Source organism: Schistosoma haematobium, chromosome ZW (genome assembly GCF_000699445.3).
Source record: "Schistosoma haematobium chromosome ZW, whole genome shotgun sequence".
In the NCBI taxonomy this organism is placed as follows: domain Eukaryota; kingdom Metazoa; phylum Platyhelminthes; class Trematoda; order Strigeidida; family Schistosomatidae; genus Schistosoma; species Schistosoma haematobium.
In genome coordinates this window covers 53,756,419-53,783,381 of record NC_067195.1, presented here as the reverse complement: position 1 = coordinate 53,783,381, position 26,963 = coordinate 53,756,419, and the positions used below count along the sequence as shown (strand labels likewise).

The 26,963-nt window shown below is 35.3% G+C and overlaps 1 protein-coding gene across 3 annotated transcripts in view; it reads left to right on the top strand.

Moving 5' to 3' along the window:
- The window catches only part of ASAH2_1 (Neutral ceramidase), a 74,444-nt gene that overhangs the window by 26,915 nt on the left and 20,566 nt on the right, over positions 1 to 26,963 (top strand). For 2 of the 3 annotated variants that reach the window (XM_051211757.1, XM_051211759.1), the window contains 4 exons: positions 516 to 632; positions 3,494 to 3,589; positions 14,635 to 14,778; positions 24,080 to 24,225. In XM_051211757.1, coding sequence (XP_051071855.1) covers positions 516 to 632; positions 3,494 to 3,589; positions 14,635 to 14,778; positions 24,080 to 24,225 — 503 coding nt within the window. Of the gene's footprint in view, positions 1 to 515; positions 633 to 3,493; positions 5,643 to 14,634; positions 14,779 to 24,079; positions 24,226 to 26,963 lie in introns of all 3 variants that reach the window. The other variant, XM_051211758.1, reaches the window with a different exon arrangement.

The window sequence follows — 26,963 nt, the reverse complement described above, 5'->3', positions numbered from 1 at the left end:
AATAGTGATTGTTGTAATATTAGCAAATACTTTCTTATAGTACACTAGTTTTGTAGCTCATATACTAAACTTTAACTCTTAAATGCTATAACTCTGAACACAGTAATGTTGAGTTATATGACGCAAAATCGGTCACAGTGACTTAAAAACAAGCATTCACGTCATTCATTAATTTAAATCTTTAGTTTAAGTATTCTTTTTCTGCGAACCTTGTTATTCTATCTTTCAGTTACTAAATTATTTCCCCTCCTTTTCTACTTATCTTTTTAGTTTCATCTCAATTAAATATGGGGTAATGCATGTTTGTGTTAGGCTTTAAGTTGTTTATAATTGCCCGTTATATGCTATTAAATAAATGACTAAATCGTTATTTTTCACATTGTTGATAGAAAACTTAGTCAAGGCTTATCGTGTTAACAATATGCTCATCATTTTTTGAACTTTCAGATTTATATGGATATTATACTAGTAACTTTAAATCGCTTCTTTCTTTTTTTGACTGGATTCCCATTTAGGCTGCTAATAATGCTTCTAAACAGAATGATCCAAGTTCAACTACACAATATGAAGTAATTCTTTCTGGTCTGTCAAATGTTTACTCAAGTTATATTGCAACTCCTGAAGAATATCAAGTAATAATAATTCACTAATTTGCTATGAATCAATTGTCCAATATTTTGTCTTTCTACTTTTATATAATTTATTTTAATCTAAGACTGTTTTGAAAGATTATATTAAACAATAAATTGTCACTACTTTTTTTAACATTATTAGAATGAGGAATTGTGGAAATTGTAGTACTTTTATTAGTTGAATTCATGATTCGGTGTAGGCCAGACCACCATTGAAAATCTGGAAGCACTAGACGGCTGTTTCGTCCTAGCACGGGAATCATCAGCAGTGAGCGTCTAGAATCCTGTACGCGAGATTTGAAACGAGGACCGTCGATCTTGCGCATGAACACTTAACCTGTAGATGACTGAGCATGTGTCCAACGCTGTTAGTGTCTAACTTCAATTGATCCGTGATCTTGCGTAACCCTTCATCTATTGTCTGTGGTAGATAACTGTCTTCACCCGACACGGATTGGACTCCATTGGTCACGGCTTCAATGGTGGTCTACCTTACATCAACTCATGAATTTAACTATTGACAGATCATTTTTAGTGTTTATCTAATGAGTAATGTTCACTTGTTAGTAGGTTTATATGTAGTAGTTGTTCTTATTTTTTTTGGAAAGAGGACGTAGAAAAGCACTTTTTAGGTATCTAAAAGAGATAATTATCATTAAAAAAAATCATAAATGGACAAATTAGTAATTGTAATCAATTCATAACAGTTTACAATGAAAGAGCATGAATTGATCACAATCTGTAAATTATAAATTGAAATAACAAAAACGGTGTCAATTTCCTAAATAATCATAAAGTTAATATTTCAATTTACTTTAATACACTTGTATTCATACTCATGTACAAATTATTTAACAAAATATTAAACTATATTACTTTTTATTACAATATAGAATTCTTCAAAATAAGTTAAAAATGTTCAAGTATAAATATTGTATAGATAAACAAATTTTAAATGAAAATAAACACCATTTTACGATAATTTGACAAAACGAAAATTAATATCAGTTGAGATCATGATTCAATTAAAGCTGGACCACCATAGGAAACCTGTAAGGACTGGACGGCCGTTTCGTCCTATTCTGGGACTCCTCAAGAGTGCTCATCCATAATCCCATATCGCGGGATTTAAACCCAGGACGTATCAGTCTCGCGCCAGGCGCTTAACCAACTAGACCACTGAGCCGGCATCCAATGGTGTTAATGTCTAACTTTAACCAATTCACGGAATTGAGCGATACATCCACCATTTTCTTCGGTGAGTTACTATCTCACAACAGACCCGGTTGAACTCCACTGGTCACTACTTCTCACTAGAACTTCAGGAAATGCCTCTTGAAGCCAGTGGGTGCGCATCACTAAGGAGTCTCACAATAGTACGAAACGACCGTCTAGTGCTTCCAGGTTTTCCATCGTGGTCTAGCTTCAATTGACTCATGATCTCAACCATTGAAAAGGAAAATTGTTCATTCGTTTTCTATTTTGTATACATTGTTTGAAATTATAATTACATATTTGTCTAACTAATTTAAAGAAATATGAATATATAATAAACGGATAAGTTTTCTCATTCAATGTAACCTTTATCGAAGTTTGAAATCATGAGTAAACTCTTCTCAGAATATTATATATAATTTAAACAAAAGTATTGATCATTATTCATTTGTTTTTGCGGAGAAAATTTAATTTTATTTTGTTAATTTAATTCTGCGTACTTCAAACTTTTTGACAAAATATTTCTTTATTTAAAAAAATTTCCATGTGATAATTGTGAGAGTGATTAAGAGAGAATCAATAATGTTAGTGAATTTCTCTTATATTAAACAATAATGAAAATTTAGTTCTTTTAAATAGGGTTTATTGTATTGTTTTTAATTTTTGAACATAATTATTAATTATTAAACTCGAATACCGCCAAGCAGTGCATCCTAAGATGTGGATTTAATACCACTTGAGATTCGTCAACCTGTTATTCCTGCTTATCAGTGTTGATGTTTATATTGGAATCCAAATGCAGTTCATTTCTTATCAAATTTCAATGCGTTATGCATCGATTTACAGTGACTGATAGCCATCAGTTATTGAAATAGGTGTAGACGTTTTTTGTGATAATTTAAATTTTCTATTTATTAGTGTAGTTGATCAGCGGCATGTTCTGGGTTTGCTTCTCAGTGTGAATATTAACATCTAACCGACAATTCCCAAATAAGATGAAGGCTGAGTTTTGAATATTATTTTCAGATGCAAATCCTATTTTATCTAAAACTAGTGAATAAGCTACAAAATCTTGATTATATCCTCAGGATTTATACATTTCAGCAGAGACTAGTTGCATACAATCCTTCAGATCAACAGCAGGAAAATACAAACATTTAAAAAATTATTATCTTCAGTTTTATCTGTCCTAAGGCTTCGTAAATCAAATGAGCTAATAACTGTCGCTTTATTCAGCTTAACTTATTAATAAGACTATATGATAGCATATGGTTATAGCTAATTTATTTTTTGACAATGTATCCTTTCGATTGGTAAAGCTGTCATCATCATCATCATTTGGACTGATCAACCATTAATAGAAGTTAATATTACTTTGGTCTTGATGCTTGTTGTTTATTAAACTATCGATTAAACTGCTCGCTTGTCTAAATGAATGATTAATTAAAGAAACTCTAATGACTTCGATACGTGATTGAATCAAAACAGAAGCAAAGTTCGTTTAAGATTTCAAATATATTTTGCTGAAAAGTTCGAACTAACATGAAATTCAAAGTTAAACAGAGATAATTACTAACACTAAAATCATAACTACGAATAATTTATCCAATCACTTTGTTTCTCTACTTCTTTGCTTTGAATTACAGCTTCAACGATATGAAGGTGCATCTACTATTTATGGTCCACTTACACTTCCTGCTTATGTTAATCAATTCAGTTTTTTAGCAGAAGCATTAGTTAAAGTATGTTTTAACCAATTCATTACAGTGATTATTATTAGTCATGACTTTTTTAATGCGTTTAAAATATACGGGAAAAACTATACTATTCAGTCTACTGAAAAATTTAATACTTTCACACACAAACCAAGATGTTAGCTTTCATTAATTTATTTGTCTATAAAAAGGTTTTCAATATTTGTTACGTAATTCACTGTTAGGTTGACATTAGGCCTACGGCAATTAAGATTTCGTACTCCCCTTTTCTTAGAAATTGTAGGGTGTGAAAAAAAATTCATTGATCGTTGATTGGTGTACTTGTTTTGCTAGTGTGTAGTGAAGTGAAAATGAACAAACATTTTGTCATCTTTAATAATTTTGTTATTGGTCGTAAACTGTTCATATTTGCAATATGATTAGTTGAAATCGAAATCGCATCTCGAGCTGTGATTGGATGTCAGAATAACAATAACATCACAGAAACGAACTGTCAAATTCATTTGCTCAGCAGTCATGAAGAAAAAATACGATAGACAGTTATCATCGTCTAGTTCGTATTCGCAAAGCCCGCCCAAGGATGTTATGTGAGCTTGTAATTTTCCGTAATCACCTATAGTGTACATTATAAATTGGCAAATTGCTTACCAGGAAGGTTCGCGCGTGCGAACACTTTGTACCGCATATTACAGACATCTTGATCTGTCAGACGTTTCCTAAAAGATTGGTAAGCAAAACTCTTTATGTGGAATGGAGCGGTACCAGATATCAGTAGCGGTCTCACAATTTGAAACTCCCCATCCGTTAACCTGCGCACCCATGAATTACCTTGGTACCTCAGGGAAGTGCACTCGTGGTTGTGATGCACATTCCCACGTACAACAATCCAGTAGCCGTCTATGATCTTACAATACATGAAGGCCGGACATTGAGTGTTCATGGAAGCCCTTCATGACCAAAAATTTTAAGAACATTAATCAATTTACCTCCTCCGTCTGATCCGCTGTGACGAACCGATAGATGTTATACGACCATGTCCCCAGCATACAAATTTAATATACGAGTTTTCATCTCTGCACAAATGCGAATCTCGAACTATATAATGACTGTAAGTCGACCTTTCATAATTTGTGATAGCGGACTTCAACGCTTCAAGCGATGGGAACGCAACGAGAAACAATGTAGTCAAAAAGACTTTCTTCATTTCCGTTACGTTAGAAACAACAGCGCTTGTACTCGGAACGTTACTCTCCTCCATAATGATGATTAAAATGTACTTCGTCGACAAGTACTGATGTTTTATAACTATTTGACAATACATAACTAACCAACTGAAACGAATTATGAAAATAGCGTTTTCATTGGACGAAACGGTATGAAAAATATTGTAATTTTGGGGTCGAAAAAAATTTTTTAAAAAAAGGGTGGGGTTTTTTTTTAAAAAAATGCCGTAGGGATAATTAAAACCACTATGTTATGTGTACTTATTTTATTTGAAACAAACTTCACTCATCTGTTTCCAGAAGCTTTCATAATTAGAACTGTTATAAATTGTCAATTGATTGCTACTTGTTATATCTGGTCGTCGCTGATTGTTATGTCGGAAACGCTTATCACTTATATTCAGAACAAGGGACCTCCACAATTCCCATGACGCGAAAGTAAAAACACAAAGACTGGTATAAATGAAGATTTATTAACCCCAAAACACGACCACCACGACGACCCTAATCGAAAATACACTCATCTATATATTGATTGTACGCACACTTTGATTAGTAATTAGGGTGAAATCACATATATGAAAAATACTCAGTTATAACAAACCACATACTGAGCATAGTTCATGTCAATTGAATGCAAGAATATCGTATATTATACAGAATAAAATATCATACGAGAAAACAACAAAAACTAGATTGAATAATCATCACATCAAATCATAACGGAAGTAATGTTGAACAAAACTCAAAATAAGTAAAGCAATCGAATTTTGACATCTTTCAGTCATTTCAGGGACACTCAAGAATCAAGTGAAATGTACCATTTATACATTTCTGAGTTTTAAATAACCTTACTAGTAAGTTTTTGATTTATTTGAGGCAGGTTTTGTGGAGATTTGTAAGTAATTATTTGAAATAATATAGCGACTCACGTGCAATTGAGTTCAGTTCAGTCAAGGTCTTTTGTTGACCTATTTAATGGACAAAGTCATCCATGATATAACAACTTGTTGTACTATCTTTATTATTATGCTTGTATGAAATACATATGCTTGAACATTGTTTAGCGCCTACGCATGTATTCATTCTGCTAGCTTCATTATTAACTGCTTAGTCTATTCGCTGACTCATCCATTTTCCTATATATATATATATATATATATATATATATATATATATATATATATATATATATATTGCACCCATTCACTACTACTACTACAACTACTTGCTACTGCTACAATCGTAGTTCGCTTGCTCATTCATTTTGCCTCTCTGCTGTCTGGTCCGAATTATCTACTAAATAAACTGTAGTAGCTGCTTCTTTTTGCCTTCTGATTTCAAACATCGTTGAAGATTATAGGATAACGGTTCGAGGGTGATTAATTATCGAAGCACAGCCACTACAGAATTGGTAATCCCGACGTGAGAACGGGAAGCGAATTTCGGCGAAATAATCAAATCCCAAAAATCCGATTCTTTTAATCTCAATTTGGATTATCAAATGAACTATAATTACAACTGTGGATTTATATTATTATTTTAATTACACTCACATTATTTCGCAAACATTATTAAACGTGACGATTATAATCATAATAAATAACAATTATCCATAAACAATTGATATATTGGTGCAATTTAGTAAGTCTGTTCCATTTTATAAATCGTGCCATTTTTTTATTATCATTGTTTTTGCCCGTCTATTCTTTCTTGTGACTGTTAAGTTATTTTCGTGTGCTACTTAATCTTTATAAGCATGTCTTATGAAAACACAGTTTCAAGCGTACAGCAAGCCTCGTCCGTGAGGTCTCTTAACCTTCCTGCCCCTTCTTTTAAAATCACAGACCCAAAACTTTGGTTTATAAGACTTGAAAATTATTTTCTCGCTAACCGCATTCTTTTGCAAAAGGATAAGTTCGGCCTGACAAGCACACTACTCCCAGACGAAGTAGCTGACAGCGTTCGAGAGGCACTAGCAAAACCAGACACAGAAAAACCATACGACGTGCTAAAAGAGGCAGTAATTAAAACTCTCTCAGTGACCAACAAGCCGTCGAACAACTCCTTAGCCAAGTACAAATTGGAGATAGAACCCCATCACAACTAAAAAATTATATGAAAAGTCTACTTGGCGATAGACACATTGACAATAATCTCTTTTATTAACTGTGGCTCCGCCGACTCCCTGCAAATATACAGCAGATCCTAGCTGTGGGAGATACGGATGCTGATTTAGACAATATAGCAAAGATAGCCGATAGAATATACGAAAGAAGCAAGCAAGCAAGCCCTCCACTACACAGCGTGACGGTAGACGATAGACTTGATACTCTACAGAAGGAAATAAATGTTTTATGCCGCAAACTCACAGAATTAACGCAGAGAGAAAAGCCACGAAGGTCATCGCGAGATCGCTCGCGTGAAAGGACCCGGTCAACTTCTAGACGACGCACAACTCCCGCGATATGTTGGTATCATCAAATGTTCGGCTACAGGGCTAGAAAGTGCCTACAACCTTGTAGATTTAACAGGGCTGGTAACCGATACCCACGAGTATCAATGGCAACAGCATCAACACACATAATGCCTGAAAATAGTCGCCTCTTTTATATACAAGACTGGACCACTGGCGCACAATTCTTAGTTGACACTGGAGCGGAAATTAGCGTAGTACCTCCATTTAACGAGGAAAGAAAAACATTAATCCGTCATTAGTGCTAAGAGCAGCAAACAAATCAGATATTAAGACATATGGTAAACGGAAATTGTCCCTAGATTTTGGACGTGGCGCTTCATACCGTTGGAACTTTGTCATAGCAGACGTATCGATGCCCATAATAGGCATATATTTCTTATGTAACTTTGACCTTCTAGTAGACTCTAGACGACACAGACTTATAAACGGCAATCAAACCACTTCGATAAGAGGAATACTTACGGAAGCCGTTTCAATGAACCTTGTGATAGATAAAAGTTGTGGTGATCCATATAAATTGTTGTTAAGGGAGTTCCCTGAACTCGTAAAAGTAACATACAATAAAGCTGATCTCAAACATTCTATTCAGCATCACATAGTAACGAATGGTCCACCAATCAATGCAAGACCAAGAAGGTTAGATCCCAAAAGACTAGCCATCGCAAAACAAGAATTCGACAAGCTGATGAGGCTAGGCATCGTAAGGCCATCGAACAGCCCGTGGGCATCCCCGCTACATATGGCCCCGAAAAAGAATGGAGAGGTTAGGCCATGTGGAGATTACAGAGCACTGAACAAACAAACAGTAGCTGACAGATACCCTATACCGCACATTCATGATTTCACCTACAGTATAGAGGGCACTACTATCTTCTCGAAGATCGACTTAGTCAGAGCATACTACCACATCCCTGTTGCCCCACAAGACATACCGAAGACAGCAGTAACAACCCCATTTGGGCTATATGAATTCCTGCGTATGCCTTTTGGACTGACTAACGCGGCACAAACCTATCAACGGTTTATCGATCAGGTCGTTAGAGGTTTACCTGGGGTATACGCGTATATCGACGATTTATTAGTAGCTAGCACCACTAAAGATGAGCATATACAACAACTACGGCAATTATTTATGCGACTCAGAGAACATGGCATTTCTATAAATATTGAGAAGTGTGAATTCGGAAAAGAATCTTTACAGTTCCTAGGTCACAATATAACTTCTCAAGGCATCACACCAATAGCAACAGAAGTCGGCGCCATTAGGAATTATCCCCTACCCGACTCATGGAAAAAGTTACGCCGATTTCTCGGGTTAATAAATTATTACAGACGATTTATCCCGAATTGTGCGTCAATATTGCAACCATTAACAGACGCGTTACGCGGACACGCACGGACATTCCAGTTATCACCAGACGCGATTCAAGCATTCGAGAACGCTAAAAAAGCACTAAATAGAGAAGTGACACTAACTAGACGAAAGAGCGAAACACCGTTAGCTATCATGACGAATGTATCAGACGTAGCGGTAGGAGCCGTTTTACAACAATTAGTAAATGGCATATGGGAACCACTCTCATTTTTTTCGAAAAGACTGAATCCGACACAAACAAGATATAGTACTTTTGAAAGAGAACTCTTAGCAATTTACTTAGCAATTAAACACTTCCGTCATATGGTCGAAGGCATAAATTTTACCGTCTATACAGACCATAAACCACTAACGAAAGCGTTAAGTGCTAAGCAAGACAATTATTCACCGAGAGAGATCCGACAGCTAGAGTTCATTTCACAGTTCACTTCCGACATACAGTACGTTAAAAGACAAGAAAACGATGTGGCCGACGCATTGTCAAGAGCAACGATAAACACACTTATGGCAAGTGGGATTGATTACAACGGTCTGGCAAAGTTACAGGAGAGAGACATCGAGTTAAATAAACTGAGATCTGGTGGTACAACATCATTAGTACTCGAAGAGGTGCGGTTCGGCAACACGAAAGTAATTTGCGATACATCAACAGGCCGACCGCGACCATTTATCCCGAAAACGTTGCGACACAAAATATTCGAAAGCATGCACATGTCGCACCCGGGAATAAAAGCCACGATAAAACTGATCAGCGAACGATTTGTATGGACAAACATGAATCACGATGTACGTAATTGGACACAAGTATGCATGAAATGCCAAAAAGTCAAAGTACATCGCCATACTAGCTCTGCAGTGGGTCCGTTTTCACACCCAGACACTAGATTTGAACATATACACATCGATATTGTAGGCCCACTGCCTGTTTCAAATGGATACAATTATATCTTTACATGCATTGACAGGTTTACACGATGGCCGGTAGCAGTGCCGATAAAAGACACCTCAGCTGAAACGGTAGCCAAAACTTTAATTGAAAATTGGATTTCTTACTACGGCGTGCCAACAATTATCACAACTGATAGAGGAGCACAATTCGAAAGTCGACTCTTTCAACAGCTTACAGAACTCCTCGGTATTAAACGAATTCGAACGACGTCGTACCATCCAATGGCAAACGGAATGGTCGAACGCCTACATAGGCAATTAAAAGCGTCCCTTACAGCCGTCATTGTTAACAACGATTGGTCTAATAAACTTCCTCTAGTAATGTTAGCTCTAAGAGCAACAATTAAGCAAGACATGGGATGTTGTCCAGCCGAGTTGGTATACGGAACTACTCTACGGTTACCCGGAGAATTTTTCACTCCAAGTAAAGGTGTTCCGACTGATGTAACCGGCTATGTGCAACGCCTGAGAAAGCACATGAGCGACTTAAAAATAACACCTCCCAGACCACAACAACGACGAGTATTCATACCACAGGAACTGCATAACAGCACTCACGTATTCATTAGAAGAGATAAAGTACAACCACCTCTACAACCGAGTTACGATGGCCCATTTAAAGTGATAGAGATGACGAATAAAACAGTTACCATAGAGAAAGCTGGGAAGACAGATGTAATTAGCATCGATCGAGTAAAGCCAGCTTTTATCGATAGCGATATTCAATCAACAAGTACAAACTCCTCTAAGATGGTCACACCGGCGAAACACGAGTCGCAAGAATCAATGACGTTAACGCAACAAAAAGACAAGACTCCGATAACAACAAGATCTAGCCGCAGAGTAAGATGGCCCCAACAATATGTCGCTACGATTTCTTATTAATGATCTACTATTTTAAATATTAGTTATAACTTCCACTTCATTGTATACACACGCATTATTAAGCTCATGTTATACGCTATAAAACTCAACGTATCTTATGTACCCTAACACTTATTCGTATAATTTTTGTTTAAAATGTAAAGCAATACCGCATTCCTCCTATTTATTGCTATTATTTTTTATAACCTCACGGACAGGCACAAACCAAATGTACAGCACACACTAACTTCATCTTAATTTTGTACAAACCATTTTTTTAAAACGACTGTAACTACCCTACTCAGTTTACTATTTTTTTGTGCAAACAGACATTTTTCCATATATCTTTGTTTGCAGGGGGGAGCTATTATAGCGACTCACGTGCAATTGAGTTCAGTTCAGTCAAGGTCTTTTGTTGACCTATTTAATGGACAAAGTCATCCATGATATAACAACTTGTTGTACTATCTTTATTATTATGCTTGTATGAAATACATATGCTTGAACATTGTTTAGCGCCTACGCATGTATTCATTCTGCTAGCTTCGTTATTAACTGCTTAGTCTATTCGCTGACTCATCCATTTTCCTATATATATATATATATATATATATATTTGCACCCATTCACTACTACTACTACAACTACTTGCTACTGCTACAATCGTAGTTCGCTTGCTCATTCATTTTGCCTCTCTGCTGTCTGGTCCGAATTATCTACTAAATAAACTGTAGTAGCTGCTTCTTTTTGCCTTCTGATTTCAAACATCGTTGAAGATTATAGGATAACGGTTCGAGGGTGATTAATTATCGAAGCACAGCCACTACAATACCATTGGAAACCAATAAGGACTGATGAATTATGTAAACATCCTCAACTGTGCGCGTGTACTTCACTGGAGATCAAATGTATGACCCTCGGGTATTGCTTCGAAAGTATGAAGGTCATAACAACTGATCCATTATCGTGTAGTACAATTTCAACTTCAATCGTTGTGTCAGTTTTACTCCAACTAAATTTATTTTATGACTTATCCTACCTGAAAAAATATCTGATTTGTTGTACATGAAGTGATATTTTGACAAACTGGACAGCTTTTTGATTATTGACAATACAAATACAATTCACCTTCATCCTTCTTGATTAATAAAGATTCCGTATGCAGTCATTAAAATCTTTTCTTCGAAATCATAGTTATTTCATTGTTTGCAAATTATCATTTATCGGACTAATTGATTTTTGTACATAGAAGTTCAGTGGAAAGAAATTTATATGAATGTGGACTTTAGTTATTATCGAATATTTGGACGCTCTCAACCTAAGCTATCGATTTATTGTTGTAAATAAACCGTTCATCTTTATAAAACAGTACGAAAAAAGTGTTTCGAAGTTAATTACTGTACACCGTAAAAACATTTTAACTTATAACTTGTATTAATAAATAATTCATAACTGATAACCAATAAAAATTGATCACACAAACTAATCAACTCATTACACCATAAGTTGATATAATTTATAAGTTATCAGGTAAATAGGACTTTGATTCAGAAATCGAATAATCCAGATTGAAGTGCAAATTATAAAAACTCCCTGAAAATAAGGATTACTTTAATGTATATAATTCTTTCCGAGATTAAGTAAGTTTTTATCGTACTTTGATTAGACTGTGGAGATAGGCACGACAAAATTATTTTGTAAATAGTTTTCGATATTATTCCCATTTATTTTGTTAATTCTCATAGTTTGTACATTTATACAAATGATTGTAAAAGTTGTTTAAGTGCATGACCTTGAACTCACACTCTTCCGTTTTGAACAGCTTATAGCAAGACACACTCTGCTAACCGCTCATAAATACTCTGCTACACACACGTCTCTCGTTCTTAACTGCCTGTGATTATGATAATTAAACTATAAAAGCATCTATTATTTATATATGTAAAAGTTATGGAACGTTACTTAAATCAGCAGGCTTTGGCGTGTTCAAGCTGCTTTTGGTTCCATAATCCACAATTATAGTTAATTAATAATTCCAATGAGGTTGTTGCAATTTAAGTGATATAGCACAGATGTAGTATATAATGGAAATATGGTTGTAGTCTGCAAATATAGATAATAGATACTTTTATAGTTTAATTATCATAATCACAGGCAGTTAAGAACGAGAGACGTGTGTGTAGCAGAGTATTTATGAGCGGTTAGCAGAGTGTGTCTTGCTATAAGCTGTTCAAAACGGAAGAGTGTGAGTTCAAGGTCATGCACTTAAACAACTTTTACAATCATTTGTATAAATGTACAAACTATGAGAATTAACAAAATAAATGAGAATAATATCGAAAACTATTTACAAAATAATTTTGTCGTGCCTATCTCCACAGTCTAATCAAAAATAGACCTAAAAGGTTTATCAAATATTCCATAATCAATATGGTGATCGATTGAAGTCAGACAATAATGCTGTTGAATGTTTGCTCAGTGGTCTGGAGGTCAAGAGTTCACGCGCGAAACCGAACGTGGTGAGTTCGAGTCCCACGTGCGGGTATAGCTTGGATCAACTCGTGGATTCAGTTGAAAATATTCTATAATCACCATTTGATTTTATAGTTGAAATGAACTTGGAAAATGACTTGTCATCGTGTGATATTATTAGTAATATGGGTTAAATTGTGTATTTTCAATTAAATCACTTCCTTTTTCTGTAAGACATGATTTATAATTGTGAACAAATTACAATTATGAAATATTAATTTACTACGTTCTCACTTATAATTTAAGTTTCGGTTAAAAAAATTTTTATTACAGTGTTCCCAGACAAAAACGGAACAAACACAGCCTTTAATAAAAATTATGGAAAAATATATTATTTTACAAATGAATTCATGCCTATTGAACGTGCAATTAAAGTTGATGTTTAAAGTGATAAGTATTTGTTGAAATATTTTAGTATGAACATCAGCACAAAGATTCACACATATCAAGCTGATAAGTCTTGCAGATGATAAGTCGAACATCCTGGAATTTACTGCTAACCAGAATTTCATTGTACAAAAAAATGTCTTAAATAGTTGTTTTCTTTATCTAATGAGATGAAATACAGATGCCATTAAAACAATAATCTGCTTTATAAGCCAGTGAAAATGTGTTGTCACTTAAATTTTATTGGTATTTATTGTTCATACGACGCCTTCACTTTGTGATGTGTGCTCCCTATGTTAACAGATATAAGTAGCATATAACATCAATCAGAATTTGAATGCCTGGTAGTAGAAGATTGAGAAGATTGAATTGAAGGGAATATGAATGTACACAGAGAGTAATTTTAATAACAACAAGAATGGAAGAACGACGAAGTTTGTAAGAGACAAATGATGGAAGATATACAAAGGTTGTATTTAATATATAGTTTTACGAAGTCACCTTTTAGTTTTGCATTAAAATAGTGAGTTAGTTTTCGCCACCTAAGTCTTCGTTTACTACAAAATAAGAATAAATTATAAAAATCTCTGTTCTGTCAATTTTTCATTAGAAATTGTTACTTAATAAAATGCATTAAAGTGACTGATAATTGATAATTTGGAGTAGATGGATAGATAATTTAATCAAAGGATTGAATTTTAAAATTCAATCAAAAACGATATAAAATTGACGGAATCACTGGCAAAGATAAAACATCTTGCTTTTGTTTGTACAATGAAAGTTTTTGCTCACACAATGAAAATAAAATCTCCAGCAATGATAAATTATTAAGAATAATTAAGGATGAAAATACCAAGTTATTAAAAAGTCAATAAATAAATACATCTAACCAACTATTTTCATAGGCTGATTCAATGAATTGGATGACATTCACTCTTATTTTCTTTCGATTTATAGTACTGCGTAATAGTTGTAGACCACGGACAACTATCACTAAACCAACAATCCATGTAAACCTGTTTCATCTTCGTATATGAGTCTCATACTATGGTAAAATAGTTTGTTAAGTACTTCCTAATCTTCAACAGTTGTTTAATTAAGATTAGTCGGTGAAATAAAGCATATAATTTCAACAAATTGCACAAATTGTCCTTATTTATGTTGATATTATTGTGATATTTCACAAGTATTATGTATTCGGTTCTAATTCTTACAGGTATTTTTAAAAAAAATTGTATTTACTTTTTTTTTAAATACCATCTAGCGACAAAAAGTTTCTCCCGGAACAGTTGCTCCATATTTTTTCAATGAAGAATTCAGTTTTGTGCCGAAAATTTTATTTGATACAGCACCATTAGGAAAACCATTTGGTGCTGTAATTAAACAACCAAATTCAACTTACTATAATGTAAGTCTTTTTTTCCCAGTAAATGATAAAATGTAAAATCATTGTTGCTATTACCATCATAATGATGTGATTTTAGCTGTGAGTAAACATAAGAAATAAAAAACTTTTTTCCTATTTTTAAGAAATATCAAATGAACATTTAGATTTATTGTAATTGTAAATTAAAAAAACAAACATATTCCGATAGTGATTAAATTAAACTTAAGTACTACACGATATTAATTCGATTTATACAAAATCTTGTTTGATTATTACGAATCAGAATTTCAGTTTCAACTTCATACTCTCTTTTCATTAACTAACTAGTCGAATAAACCAATGACTTATATCATTATGAATGATAGTTAATAATCTTACCGAAATTACAAAAATACGTTTGTATCCATTAAGTAAATGCTTTGTTTGTTTTTTTGCATCTTGTCTTTAATAAGTATCATTACCAACGTTTGAATTGACAATTTCAAATAAATTGAGCATTGGGTAGTTTGTTATTATTATAACTTGTGCCGCCAATGAGAGAGCAGTGACTTATCGATAGGGTCAATGACGCGTAAACCCGTATGAGCAGTTTAGAGTCCTTATTGGTCCTACTTCTTGCCTAGCCCAGCTAGTTAAGTACAGAACACAAATCCGAGCCTCTGCGATATGAATTATCTATTTCAAACATACTCGGTTTATATACCAATCAGACAGACCACATCGTACCAATAAAATATGAAACAACATTTGTGAAAGAATTAGCCAGATATAGCTGTGAATAAGGGAGGTAGTAATTAATATACCGGGTATAACTCAAGAATGGTAAAATGTATAATCATAATTTATGGGTCAAAATAAAGCTTATAATAAGAGGAATGTAATATGCATAGTTTAGTCACTTAATAATTATACAGTAGAAATATACGTTTATTATTGGTCCATAAATGGATCCCAAAAGTTACCATTCATTATTCTTGTCGGGAGATAACAGTTATAAATAAAAAATTATATATTTGTAATGTCCAAGTGAGTAGAAAAATCACATTTCTGACGCTTCATGACTTCATGTAAGCCGCTTCTTCAAAGTACGATTTTATTTTACTGTTTGAACACATAAATATTGGTACAAGAGAGCACCAAATATATATGCGCCACACAAAACAATGGAAATTTGAAGAGAAGGAAAAAGGTGAAGAGCGTAAAAAAGAACAATAACGAACAGATTAGTGGTAGGTAGTCTAATAATAATAATAATACTAATAATACTAATAATAATAATAATAATAATAATAATAATAATAATAATAATAATAATAACAACAATAATAATAATAATAATAACAATAATAATAACAATAATAATGATAATGATAATAATGATAGTGATTAATGATAATAATAATAATGATTGATGATAATGATTAATGATAATAATAATAATAATAGTGGGGGAAACGAAAAGCTACAATCAGAAGAAATCTTTCAAATAAGAATTAAACAACCACTTTTTATGAAGAAAGTAAAAGGTTACAGCAGGACCGCCACTGGCTTCTATTCTGAGCCATATCTGATAACGTCTCTAGCCACTGTGTAGCACCATCTCTCGGACCCCAGCCAGGGAATCGTGAAGGACCAACACAAGCCAGTCCTTTGCAGCTTTCTTTCATGCCACGACACCATGTCATATACTGACCACCTCTCCGCTTTTTCCAACCAGTCCCAGAGTCGGCAAATAATGCACGACGTGGAACTCTCTGAGACGACATTCGTAGAACATGTCCAAGCCACTGAAGTCGATATTTCAAGATGGTGACACCAATTGTATTATCATCTCTGTGCCCGAACACACGATACCGAACCTCTGCATTACTAACATGATGTTGCCACTGGATGTCAGCAATCCTTCGGATACAACGATGATAAAACACAGAGTCGTTGAACATCCTCAACTCGGAGAGGCCAGATTTCACAAGCATAGAGCAAAACTGCTCTCATCGACGCGTTGTAGATCCGACCTTTTACAGCCAGACTAACATCACGAAGGCCCCAACGATGGCCCAGATTGGCAGAGGCCACTCTGGCATTCACTATACGTGCATTGATCTCATCACTCACACCCCCACCAGTACTTATGCAGCTACCCAGATACACGAACTTCTCGACTACTTCTATCTGCTCACCATCCAGGGTGAGTACAGGATTAGAATCCTGCCAGTCTTGTAGAAGTACTTTGCACTTCGAAGGTGCAAAGCACATAACATACCTACGGACACTGATTGTCAACTGATTAAGTGCGGATTGCATGGCTAGGGCATTATCGCACAGTAAGACAATATCATCCGCATACTCAAGGTCGAGAAGTCTTTCTCCGGGCAACAGATCCACACCACCATTACTTACAGCCATCAGAGCTGTTTCCAGAATCTCATCGATGACAAAGTTGAAGAGGAATGGTGAGATTGGGCAACCCTGTCTAACCCCACTGCTTGAATGGAACAATGGAGAAAGGTGATTGTATGCCCTCACTCTGCATGAGGTGTTTGTATATAGGGCTTTTAGGATGTTAATAAACTTCTCAGGCACACCCTTCTTCAATAGACAATCCCAGAGAACAGTCCTGTCCAACGAATCGAAAGCAGCCCTAATGTCAAGAAACACTACGATTGTTGGCCTTTGATAAGTATGACGGTGTTCTAACATTTGGCGAAGGGTGAAGATATGATCAATACATCCTCGACCAGAACGAAACTCAGCCTGATCCTCGCGAGTCAATCTTTCTCGGGTTTTGAACAACCTACGAAGTATGACGGAAGCCAATAGCTTGGACGCAACCGGAAGTAGACTTATCCTCCGATAGTTGTTACAGGAACAACGTGAACCCTTTTTAAAGATAGGGACAACTATCGACTCATTCCATGACGATGGTACACTCTCTAGCTCCCAGAGCTTTGTAAACAACACAGTCAGTTCCTTAGCCAGAAAATCACCACCATCTCTAAAAAGAGCCGGAGGTAAGTCATCTGGGCCAGGTGATTTGTAGCGCTTCAAGAGTTGGAGTTCCTTGAGAACTTCCGCCTCATTTGGTGGATCAGTCGTCACCGGCCATGGAGGGCAGGACAGTCTGACCGATGTTGCCAAGGCAGCAGGCCAGTTGAACTGCCATTCGAAAAATTCTACCCATCGTCCAAGACGTCGATGGATGTTTCGCTCACACCAGACTTCTTGCTGCCAGTGGCTCGGATGAGTTGGAAGAGCTTCCGGTAGTTACCAGATGCAGCTGCTGCTCCCAGCTCATTAGCATGCTCCGACCACCAGTATTCTCGGTCCTTACTCAAGCTTTGCCCGATTTCATTACGTAACATCCTTCGTTTGTGGTCAAACTCACGGTCACCCGGAGTAGACCGACAGGCTTCAATGAGTTGTAAGGAGCCTGAAGAAACCCAGTGCTTATAAGCGGTTCGTTTCGCGAACCCACAACTCTTCTCGCTTTCCATTTTCATGGCTTCATGTAATTGCAACCAAAGCTCATCTATACTTTTCGGTGGGATAGTAGCTAGCCTAGAAGCTAGCTCGGTTCGATACTTACTTGCAACAGAAGTTGCAACCAGCTTGCTAATATCAATCCGTTGGTGGCGGTCACTTTGTTGGCCAGTGAAAAGTAAGATAAGATTGACGCAGACCAAGGCATGGTCAGAGTCCAGATAGGTACTCCAAAAGGAGCAGCGGTCTTGTACACAACCACGCCAGCGATAGCTGATATCTATGTAATCAACCTGAGTCCAGGCTTGAGATGCAGAGGTTGGAAGCCATGTGGCAAATCGGCGATGACTGTGCCGAAAGTTAGTGCTAGCCAGAAACAGGTTGTGGTCTGTGCACAGTTGCAGTAGACGGTCCCCGTTATCTGTCCTGCAACCAACAAGTCCCTATCGACCACCTAAACGACTCTCTTTTGTGCCTAGACGCCCGACCTGAGCATTCAAGTCTCCGGCTAGTACTACAATATCTGTCGGACGCACTTTCTGGAGAACAGATGACTGGTGGTAGAATTCATTCTTGATTGCATCCTAGCTGCGATCTTTGGTTGCATAGGCGGAGATGATGAAAAGACATCGTTTCTCACGCCGATTTCTTCTCACTTTGATGGAACTTTCTAATCTAACAACACATAACCGACTGTTAATAGAGATGCAATCGATTAGTGCTGCCTCAGCTCTAGCGCTTAGTGCGACACCAACGCCAGCAAGACCAGACGAAGATGCCACAGGGTCCCCGGATAAGCGCACGCAAAACAAGCTTTTCGAAGCGACAGATGAAGAGCGAATTTGTAGTACTTCACTAGAGTCTTGAATACGGGTCTCAGATAGACAGCAAACATCGATATTAAGACTTTCCAAAGACCATAGCCAGCCTTATCTGTTATCCGACCTGCATAAGTGTGCGAACGTTGAAAGTAGCCAGTTTGAATGATCCACGTGGTTTCAGAATAACTGCTTCAGTCCTCGTATTCGGTGGTAGCATACAATTTTCAACCAGGCAGTGACTCGAGAACGTTTAGATAAAACCGAGTTTCCACCATAGGCGAGCTGCTGTATAAGTCGAAATATAAGGATACATAAAGTGGGAATAAAAAAGAGTGGATAAATGACGTAGTAAATAATAATAATAATAATAATGTGAGTCATTTGATTGTTATTCGGAGCAAGAAGAATATTTTCCATAAATAGACAGTTCATCATTTTTTGTGTCTGGGCTGTGATACTCCCCAGGTGCCCAGACCGAAGCAGGTGGTTTTCTTAGGGGGCCACACCCTGAGCCTTTGATCTAAAGGTCTAACCCACAAGGCAGTGGAGCATCGTGAGAAGATGACGTCCCATCGTAGCCGGTGACCATTAATTAAACTTGGGTTAATTTAGTTTGTTTGTTTATTCCTTGAAAAATTGGTTTACATTGAGTCGCAAAACGTCCGAAAACCTTATTGTTCTACTTATTGGGATATTAAAAACATTTTATATATGATGTCTTTAATAATTTTTTTTATACTGAGACTTGATTACACTACATGAAGATTTAAACTCTGATGTGTTTTCTATTAAATCAGTAAATCCTGAACACGAAAATAAAAGTAAATCCTCAGTTACCCTTTTAATCATATTCCATATATACATAAACTTATAAGAAAATCATCATTTTAGGAATAATTCATTGTTGCGATTTATATAACAAATGAAACTGATGAGTTTTAATGTTGATTATTAACAATAAAGTATTTCATATCGTTTAGAAATCTTTATTTTATATTACAATCAATTGATTTTAATACAATAAGTTAATTAAGTAAAATCTTAAGTGTTTACTCAAATATTAAATTCTTTAAAAAGTTACAAATGTTCTTATAAAACATTTTGAAGTACAAACTACAAAATGCTCTAATCTTTATTAAAAGATTAACATAGTATACAGATATATATATATATATATATATATATATATATATATATATATATATATATATATATATATATATATATATATATATATATATATTTAGAATTACGAATCAGTTTAAAGTATTAGTATTAATAAGAACATACTAATGTAATCAAATGTGTAATATCCTAATCTCATAGAATGGATGATTGTTTGAATTTAAAATAAATTCCATGAGACGATTTTTGAGTAACGCTAAGATGACCGTGGGAGTGTCCAACCAATAACTAGGATTAGATGACGGTTATAAACCAATATGAGAGATTAGAATTATGATTTACAATTGATGGTTAAAGTTCTCCACCATCTCAAAATCATATGAGCGTAATACGCTTCTCGTTGTTCGAAAATGGGAGAATTTCGCCAAAAGGCAGGCTTCCACTCGAGAACAACTATATTTTCTCCATGAGTGCCTTCGCCAGCATGTTCTACCGACAAGTGTAAGATATAGACCTCCAATCAACTGCCCATTAGGATGGAGAATAGCCGAGCAAAGTGGAAGAAAAATGGTACACCTAATGATAACGGATGTACACTACAGGATCTGCAAATACCAACACGTCATAGAGGACCAAAAGATAAAGCTACAAAGGATGCTCACATCAGAACATTTGTAAATCGTGACAACAGCCATCAAGATATCATGCAAACGACATAGAGAACAAAGAAGAAACACCTTAAAGAAAAAACTAATCAAGATCTCAAAACCACCCATGGAAGAAAACACAAACAACTGCGTGATCAATCTGTCAAAACAACCACTAACAAATACGGAAGAACACCTGCTCCAAAAAGGATTAAACTACAATACAAGCGACGCCTCAAAGCTGGAGTTCTTCGCAGCACTAGAGTCATCACTCAAAACATCCGGAATCAGTGAAGAAACACAACAGGAAATAAGGCAAACTATAGTACCGATAACTCAACAGGTGAAAGAAAACAACCAACTGACTCCACAAGAACAAAAGGCCTTGAAAGAACTCAGAAATAGAAAAGATATTATCATAATACCAGCGGACAAGGGACGCACCACAGTAATCATGGACAAAGAAGAATACATCAACAAAGTCGAAGAACTACTCAAAGATAAGAGCACATACAAACTGATGGACACAAATCCCGTCAAAAAATTAGACAATCAAATCTCAAAGACTTTAAACAAGCTAGTCAAAGCAGGAGAAATAACAAAACAAGACCAATGGAGGATGAAATCCAGTGGACCAGTACTCCCTCGATTCTACGGTAGACCCAAAATACACAAACCAAACATTCCACTACGTCCAATAGTAGCACTCCCCGGAACGCCAACATACAATTTGTCAAAAGAAATTTCACGAATACTGAGACATCTAGTAGATTCAGCCAAACACTCCATCAAATCCCCAACACAATTCCTGGACCAAATTAAGGATATTCAAATCAACAACGACGAACTCATGATATCCTTCAACGTAACAGCACTGTTCACCTCAATTGAACCACAGCTAGCAAAAGAAACTATATCCCTGCTACTGAACAACGACACAAATCTCACCAAATACACGACGCTTCAAATTCAAAGTCTACTGGAACTCATCGATTTATGCCTAACAACATATTTTCAATTCAACAACAAAATCTACGAACAAACAAAAGGGACACCAATGGGATCACCAATATCAGGACTGATCGCAGAGACAGTAATGCAAAGACTAGAAGCCACGATATTACCAGTGATCAAGCCAAAACTTTGGATTCGCTACGTAGACGACACCTTTTTCATCGTCAAAAAGGATGAACTGGAAAACACATACAAACTGATCAACAACGTTTTCAACGACATCAAGTTTACAATGGAACAGGAGTCAAACAACCAACTAGCATTCTTGGATATATTGATCACTAGAACTGATACAGGAAAACTGGAAACTCAAGTATATAGGAAACAGACCCATACAGATCAAATCCTCAATTACAACAACAACAACCCAAGAGCTCACAAAATCAACTGCGTACACACATTGTTCAAGAGGGCGAGGACACACTGGCAGCACGAAAGAATGAAGAGAAATACCTGGAAGACATATTTCAAAAGAATGGCTACCCAATCAACTTCATCAAAAAGCACCAACGGCACACAGCATCAGAACCCAAATCAAGCACAAAAATCAACAAAAGGATCACCCTACCGTACATACAAGGAATATCAGAAACCGCAATGAGACGGCTGAAAACCTTCGGGATAGGTGTGGCACACAAACCAACGAAATCATTACAATCAATCCTATGCAAACCAAAAGATGAAATAACAAAGGAAAACAAATCAAACATCATCTACAAAATAAATTGTACCAACTGCGACAAACACTACATCGGACAAAGCAGACGCCCCCTTCACCTACGCCTACATGAACATCAATTAGCAGTCAAACGCCATGATATCTCTTCACTTATATCAATACACGTGGATAATTACGGACATTCATTCGTTTGGGAAAATGTAGAAATCTTAGACAGAGGAAACTCCAAAAACACCAGAGAATTTTTAGAAGCTTGGCACTCAGGTCAATCAGCAATCAACAAACATTGAAATCAATCCAATTTATAAACCAATCAGGAAAATCATGCATAAATATAGGAAGAAAAATCAAACCAATGGGAGGTACAACCAAAACAAAGAAGTAAACAATGATAAATTTAAGGTCAACAAGAACCAATCAACATCGAGGTACACAGAACAAGCTGTGAAACACATATGGAGAAATTCGAACACTTCACTTCTATCTGGAGTTTGTGCTGATGATGTCGTTCAGAAGAACGATGAAAGCTCCACGACCAAACCATCCAGCTCAGAGAACAAAACTCTATCAAAATGGTTAAAGTTAGGAATTTAGGATTTTCATCACGAACTGATTCGTTATCTTAAATCTGATTGGTTCGTCCATAAATTATAGTCTCACCATGGTGTATATTGATGATATGGTGTAGGCTACTTATATGCACATAGGTAGTATACAACGATAGTCAACAATAGAATATATTTCAGTAGAAGATCGAGAAGGAAAGAAAGAGAACGGAAAGCAATTGTTATGAAAATGCAGAAATTATGAAATCTGAGACGATGAACTGATGTTTGTAAAAAAAACAGTTAAGTTTGAGATAATAGATTGATATTTTGCAAATTAATGATTTACTATATGATTCACAGATTTTAGTGAGATATTCTTTAATTTTGTGTTCAAATACATTCGGTTGTCCTCACTGTGTGCTCTTGTTCGCTACAATGATACTTATTAGATTTTTCTAAACTATTTAATTATATGAATTATTTTTATTCATTAATAAATATTTTAATTATTTAATAAATTCAATTTTAAAAGTACCTACGACAGTTGAGATCATGAGTCAATTGAAGCTAGACCACCATGGAAAACCTGGAAGCACTGGGAGACCATTTCGTCCTATTGTGGGACTCAGCAGTGCGCACCCACAACCCCTCTTCGCGGGATTCGAACCCAGGACCAACGAGTCTCGCGCCAGGCGCTTAAAGAACTAGACCACTGAGCCTGCCTCCAGCGACCTTAATGTCTAACTTCAACTAATCCACAAAACTGAGCGACACATCTGTCATTGTCATCAGTGAGTTACTATCTCACAACAGACCCGGTTGAACTCCACTGGTCACTACTTCTCACTAGAACTCCAGGATATACCTAGCTTCAATTGACTCATGATCTCAACTGTTGAAATTACTACAATCTCCACAAAACCCTTTCTGATATTAAAAAGTGTCATTATTTTAACGATTTGTCATTTATTTTTTGTTGTTTATTTTGTTTTACTTTTAAAAAATTAGAAAAATGATATTGTTGAAGTACGTTTTGTCACTGCTTCACCACGTAATAATGTACTTTTAAATGGAACATATCTTACTATTGAATTATATAACAAAACATTAGATAAATGGAATATTCTGTATACAGATGCTAATTGGGAAACAAAGTATGTAGTTCTTTTTATATATTTTTTATCAAGTTTTTTGAATAAACATTTCTTATATGTTTATAGTATTTTTTCAAAAATCTTATTTCAAGTAAATTATGAAGTAGTAATACTTCGTCATTTGAGATGGCTTGGACATGTGTTACGTATGCCCAAACACCGACTGCCCCGACGTACGATGTTTTATGGTGTAGGAGTAGGTTGCAAGAAAGCTAAGGGCGGCCAGACCAAAACGTGGCACAAATACATGAAGTCACCGACAAGTGGACTGAGCCGTGTTGGTAGGTGTAGACTACCTGGTTGGAATCCGCGAGACAATAGCAACCGATGGTAAGAACCCTGAATGACATGGCTCGAAATTGTCTGCAATGGCGCAAGTGCATCTACTCTTTGTGTTCTCCCAAATTCTAATCATCTGAATTCTTCATGTCCCTTTCTTTTTTCTCTTTCTAAATTTATTTCACTGGATTATACTCCTAGAGTAACATCTTCAAACCCTAATGTTTCCGATTACTGCTTATACTCTTACTACCTCTACCACTACAGTATTTCAATCGACAACTGCATCTCTGTGTTAATGTGGTATGGCAACTCGAACTAATGTACGTACGTACGAAGTTCTACGTTGTTACTGACTGATATTGAGTTGGAGGTGCTGTATTCTCTAAGCCTAACGGTTTTTTATATTTAATCGAAAAATCTTACCGGTTTTCAATCAAATTTTCTTTGCGATTAACTAAAGCGTAATTTTAAATATGCGTTACAAGAAATAAGAAGAAAATTCATGTTTCCTCAATAATAAATGTATACTTGTTTAAAGTATGTTACCATTATGATTTGAATTTAAAGAAACAGTTATTGTAAATTATTTAACTTTGGACACCTATTTTATAATGACAGAACAGCTCAGTAATGGATGTTTTCGATTCTGTCAGAAATTCAAATCATGTACTCCATATTGAACAATTATTATAAATCTTCTGTTTTAATAGAATGGTGATATTTGTTTTACATCATAACCAGACTTTAGTTAGATATTTTTTGAAAGTCAAAAAGTAATGAGAAGTTGCTTAATACTAGTATAGGACCTCTCAGTAGTTCACATATATGACCACACCACGGATTAAGCTCTAATCTCTTGGGCTTTACAGAATGTACTTAATGTCTATATTACCAAGTCAAACGGTATTTATATTTAACTTCTATAGATTTACGACCGATGTTCAATATGCTTACTGGTTAACTGCCTCATACTCGATATTAGTGGACTGTAAATGTAACAGTCTCCATAAACTCCTTGTACTAATAGTTATAGCATACTAATTATAAAGGTTCTTAGTGACAAATATTCAATCATGCTGCATATGAAACAGTTACCAAACCCACTGGAATTTGATCGAGCAGAATAGAAAACTTACTAAAGTTAAACATATAAACTATTTAATGCTGACTTGGTGGTATAGATACTAAGTGAATTCTTCAAGCCTCATGAGTTTCAAGTTCAATCCGTAGTATGGACATGAGTATTCCGTATTGAGGAGTCTAATACTAGTTTCAAACAGCTTTTAACTGCCTTCTGGCTTTTAAAAATTGTTTAACCGAAATTGAAACGTGATATAAAGTATCAAATTCAACAGTCTCCATAAACCCTTCACATGAAGTGTTGGTTAGTTTTGTTTGACGGTGCCTTATACTTACCTATCCTTTTTGTTTAACTGATTAATCAAAGTTTAGTTAGGATATAATTTACATTCTTTCTATTTTTTAACTGTCCTCTTAAAGCATGATCCATTATTTTCTAATTTAAGGAGGTTATATGTGTGGTAACACCTATATATGACAATCTAAAGTGAAAAATCGAAACATGACGTCAGTAAATTTAACTTGTTGGTTAGACTATACTTAGTATAATTCTACATACATCTCTATTAATTTTATTCACATTATAAATGTTATTCTTTACTAAACATAAAGAAACCTCATCTTTCATACTATATGAAATAAATAACCATATTTTATTCAAATTTAAAACAAACAGTAGACACTTTTATAAGTCAAAATCCAATTTTAATGAGTTTTTAACTTTGAAATAGTTATTACAATTTAATTTGTTTCAATCTATAAACTACAGATATTTAATCAGAGTAAACAAATCACATTGATAGTGATTTGATTGACACGATTATGAATTAAATATTTATCATATTATTTGGGGTGAGATATGAATTCTAACTAATAAATATCTTAATAGTTGAATTCATAAGTTGATTTAAGCTAAGCTACCAGTGAAAACCTGGAAGCACTGGACGGCTGTTTCGTCTTAGTATGAGAGTCCTGAGCAGAACTCATCCACAATACCGTAGGTTGGATTCGAATCCAGGACTTTTAATCTCTCATGCAAACGCTTAACTTCTAAGCCACTGAGCTAGCATTCAACGGGGTTAAATACGTATTGATAATTAGTAGCCGGTGACAGATAACTTGCTTTTGTTTTTATAAAAGTTCTCAATAATACTACACAAAGATCTGTGAATTTTTTAAGATTATTTAAAAAATTGTTTTACATTATATATGACAATTAATTCAGAGCCTTCTATTGTTTATATTGTTTTCTGGAATCATTTTTGTCATTTCGTTGACATAGAAAAATATAGTTAATTTTTTACGTAAATGCACTTGACCCATAGTCCTACAATAAGTTTTGTTATATTTTTTGGAAGTTCAGTAGTCTGGATGTT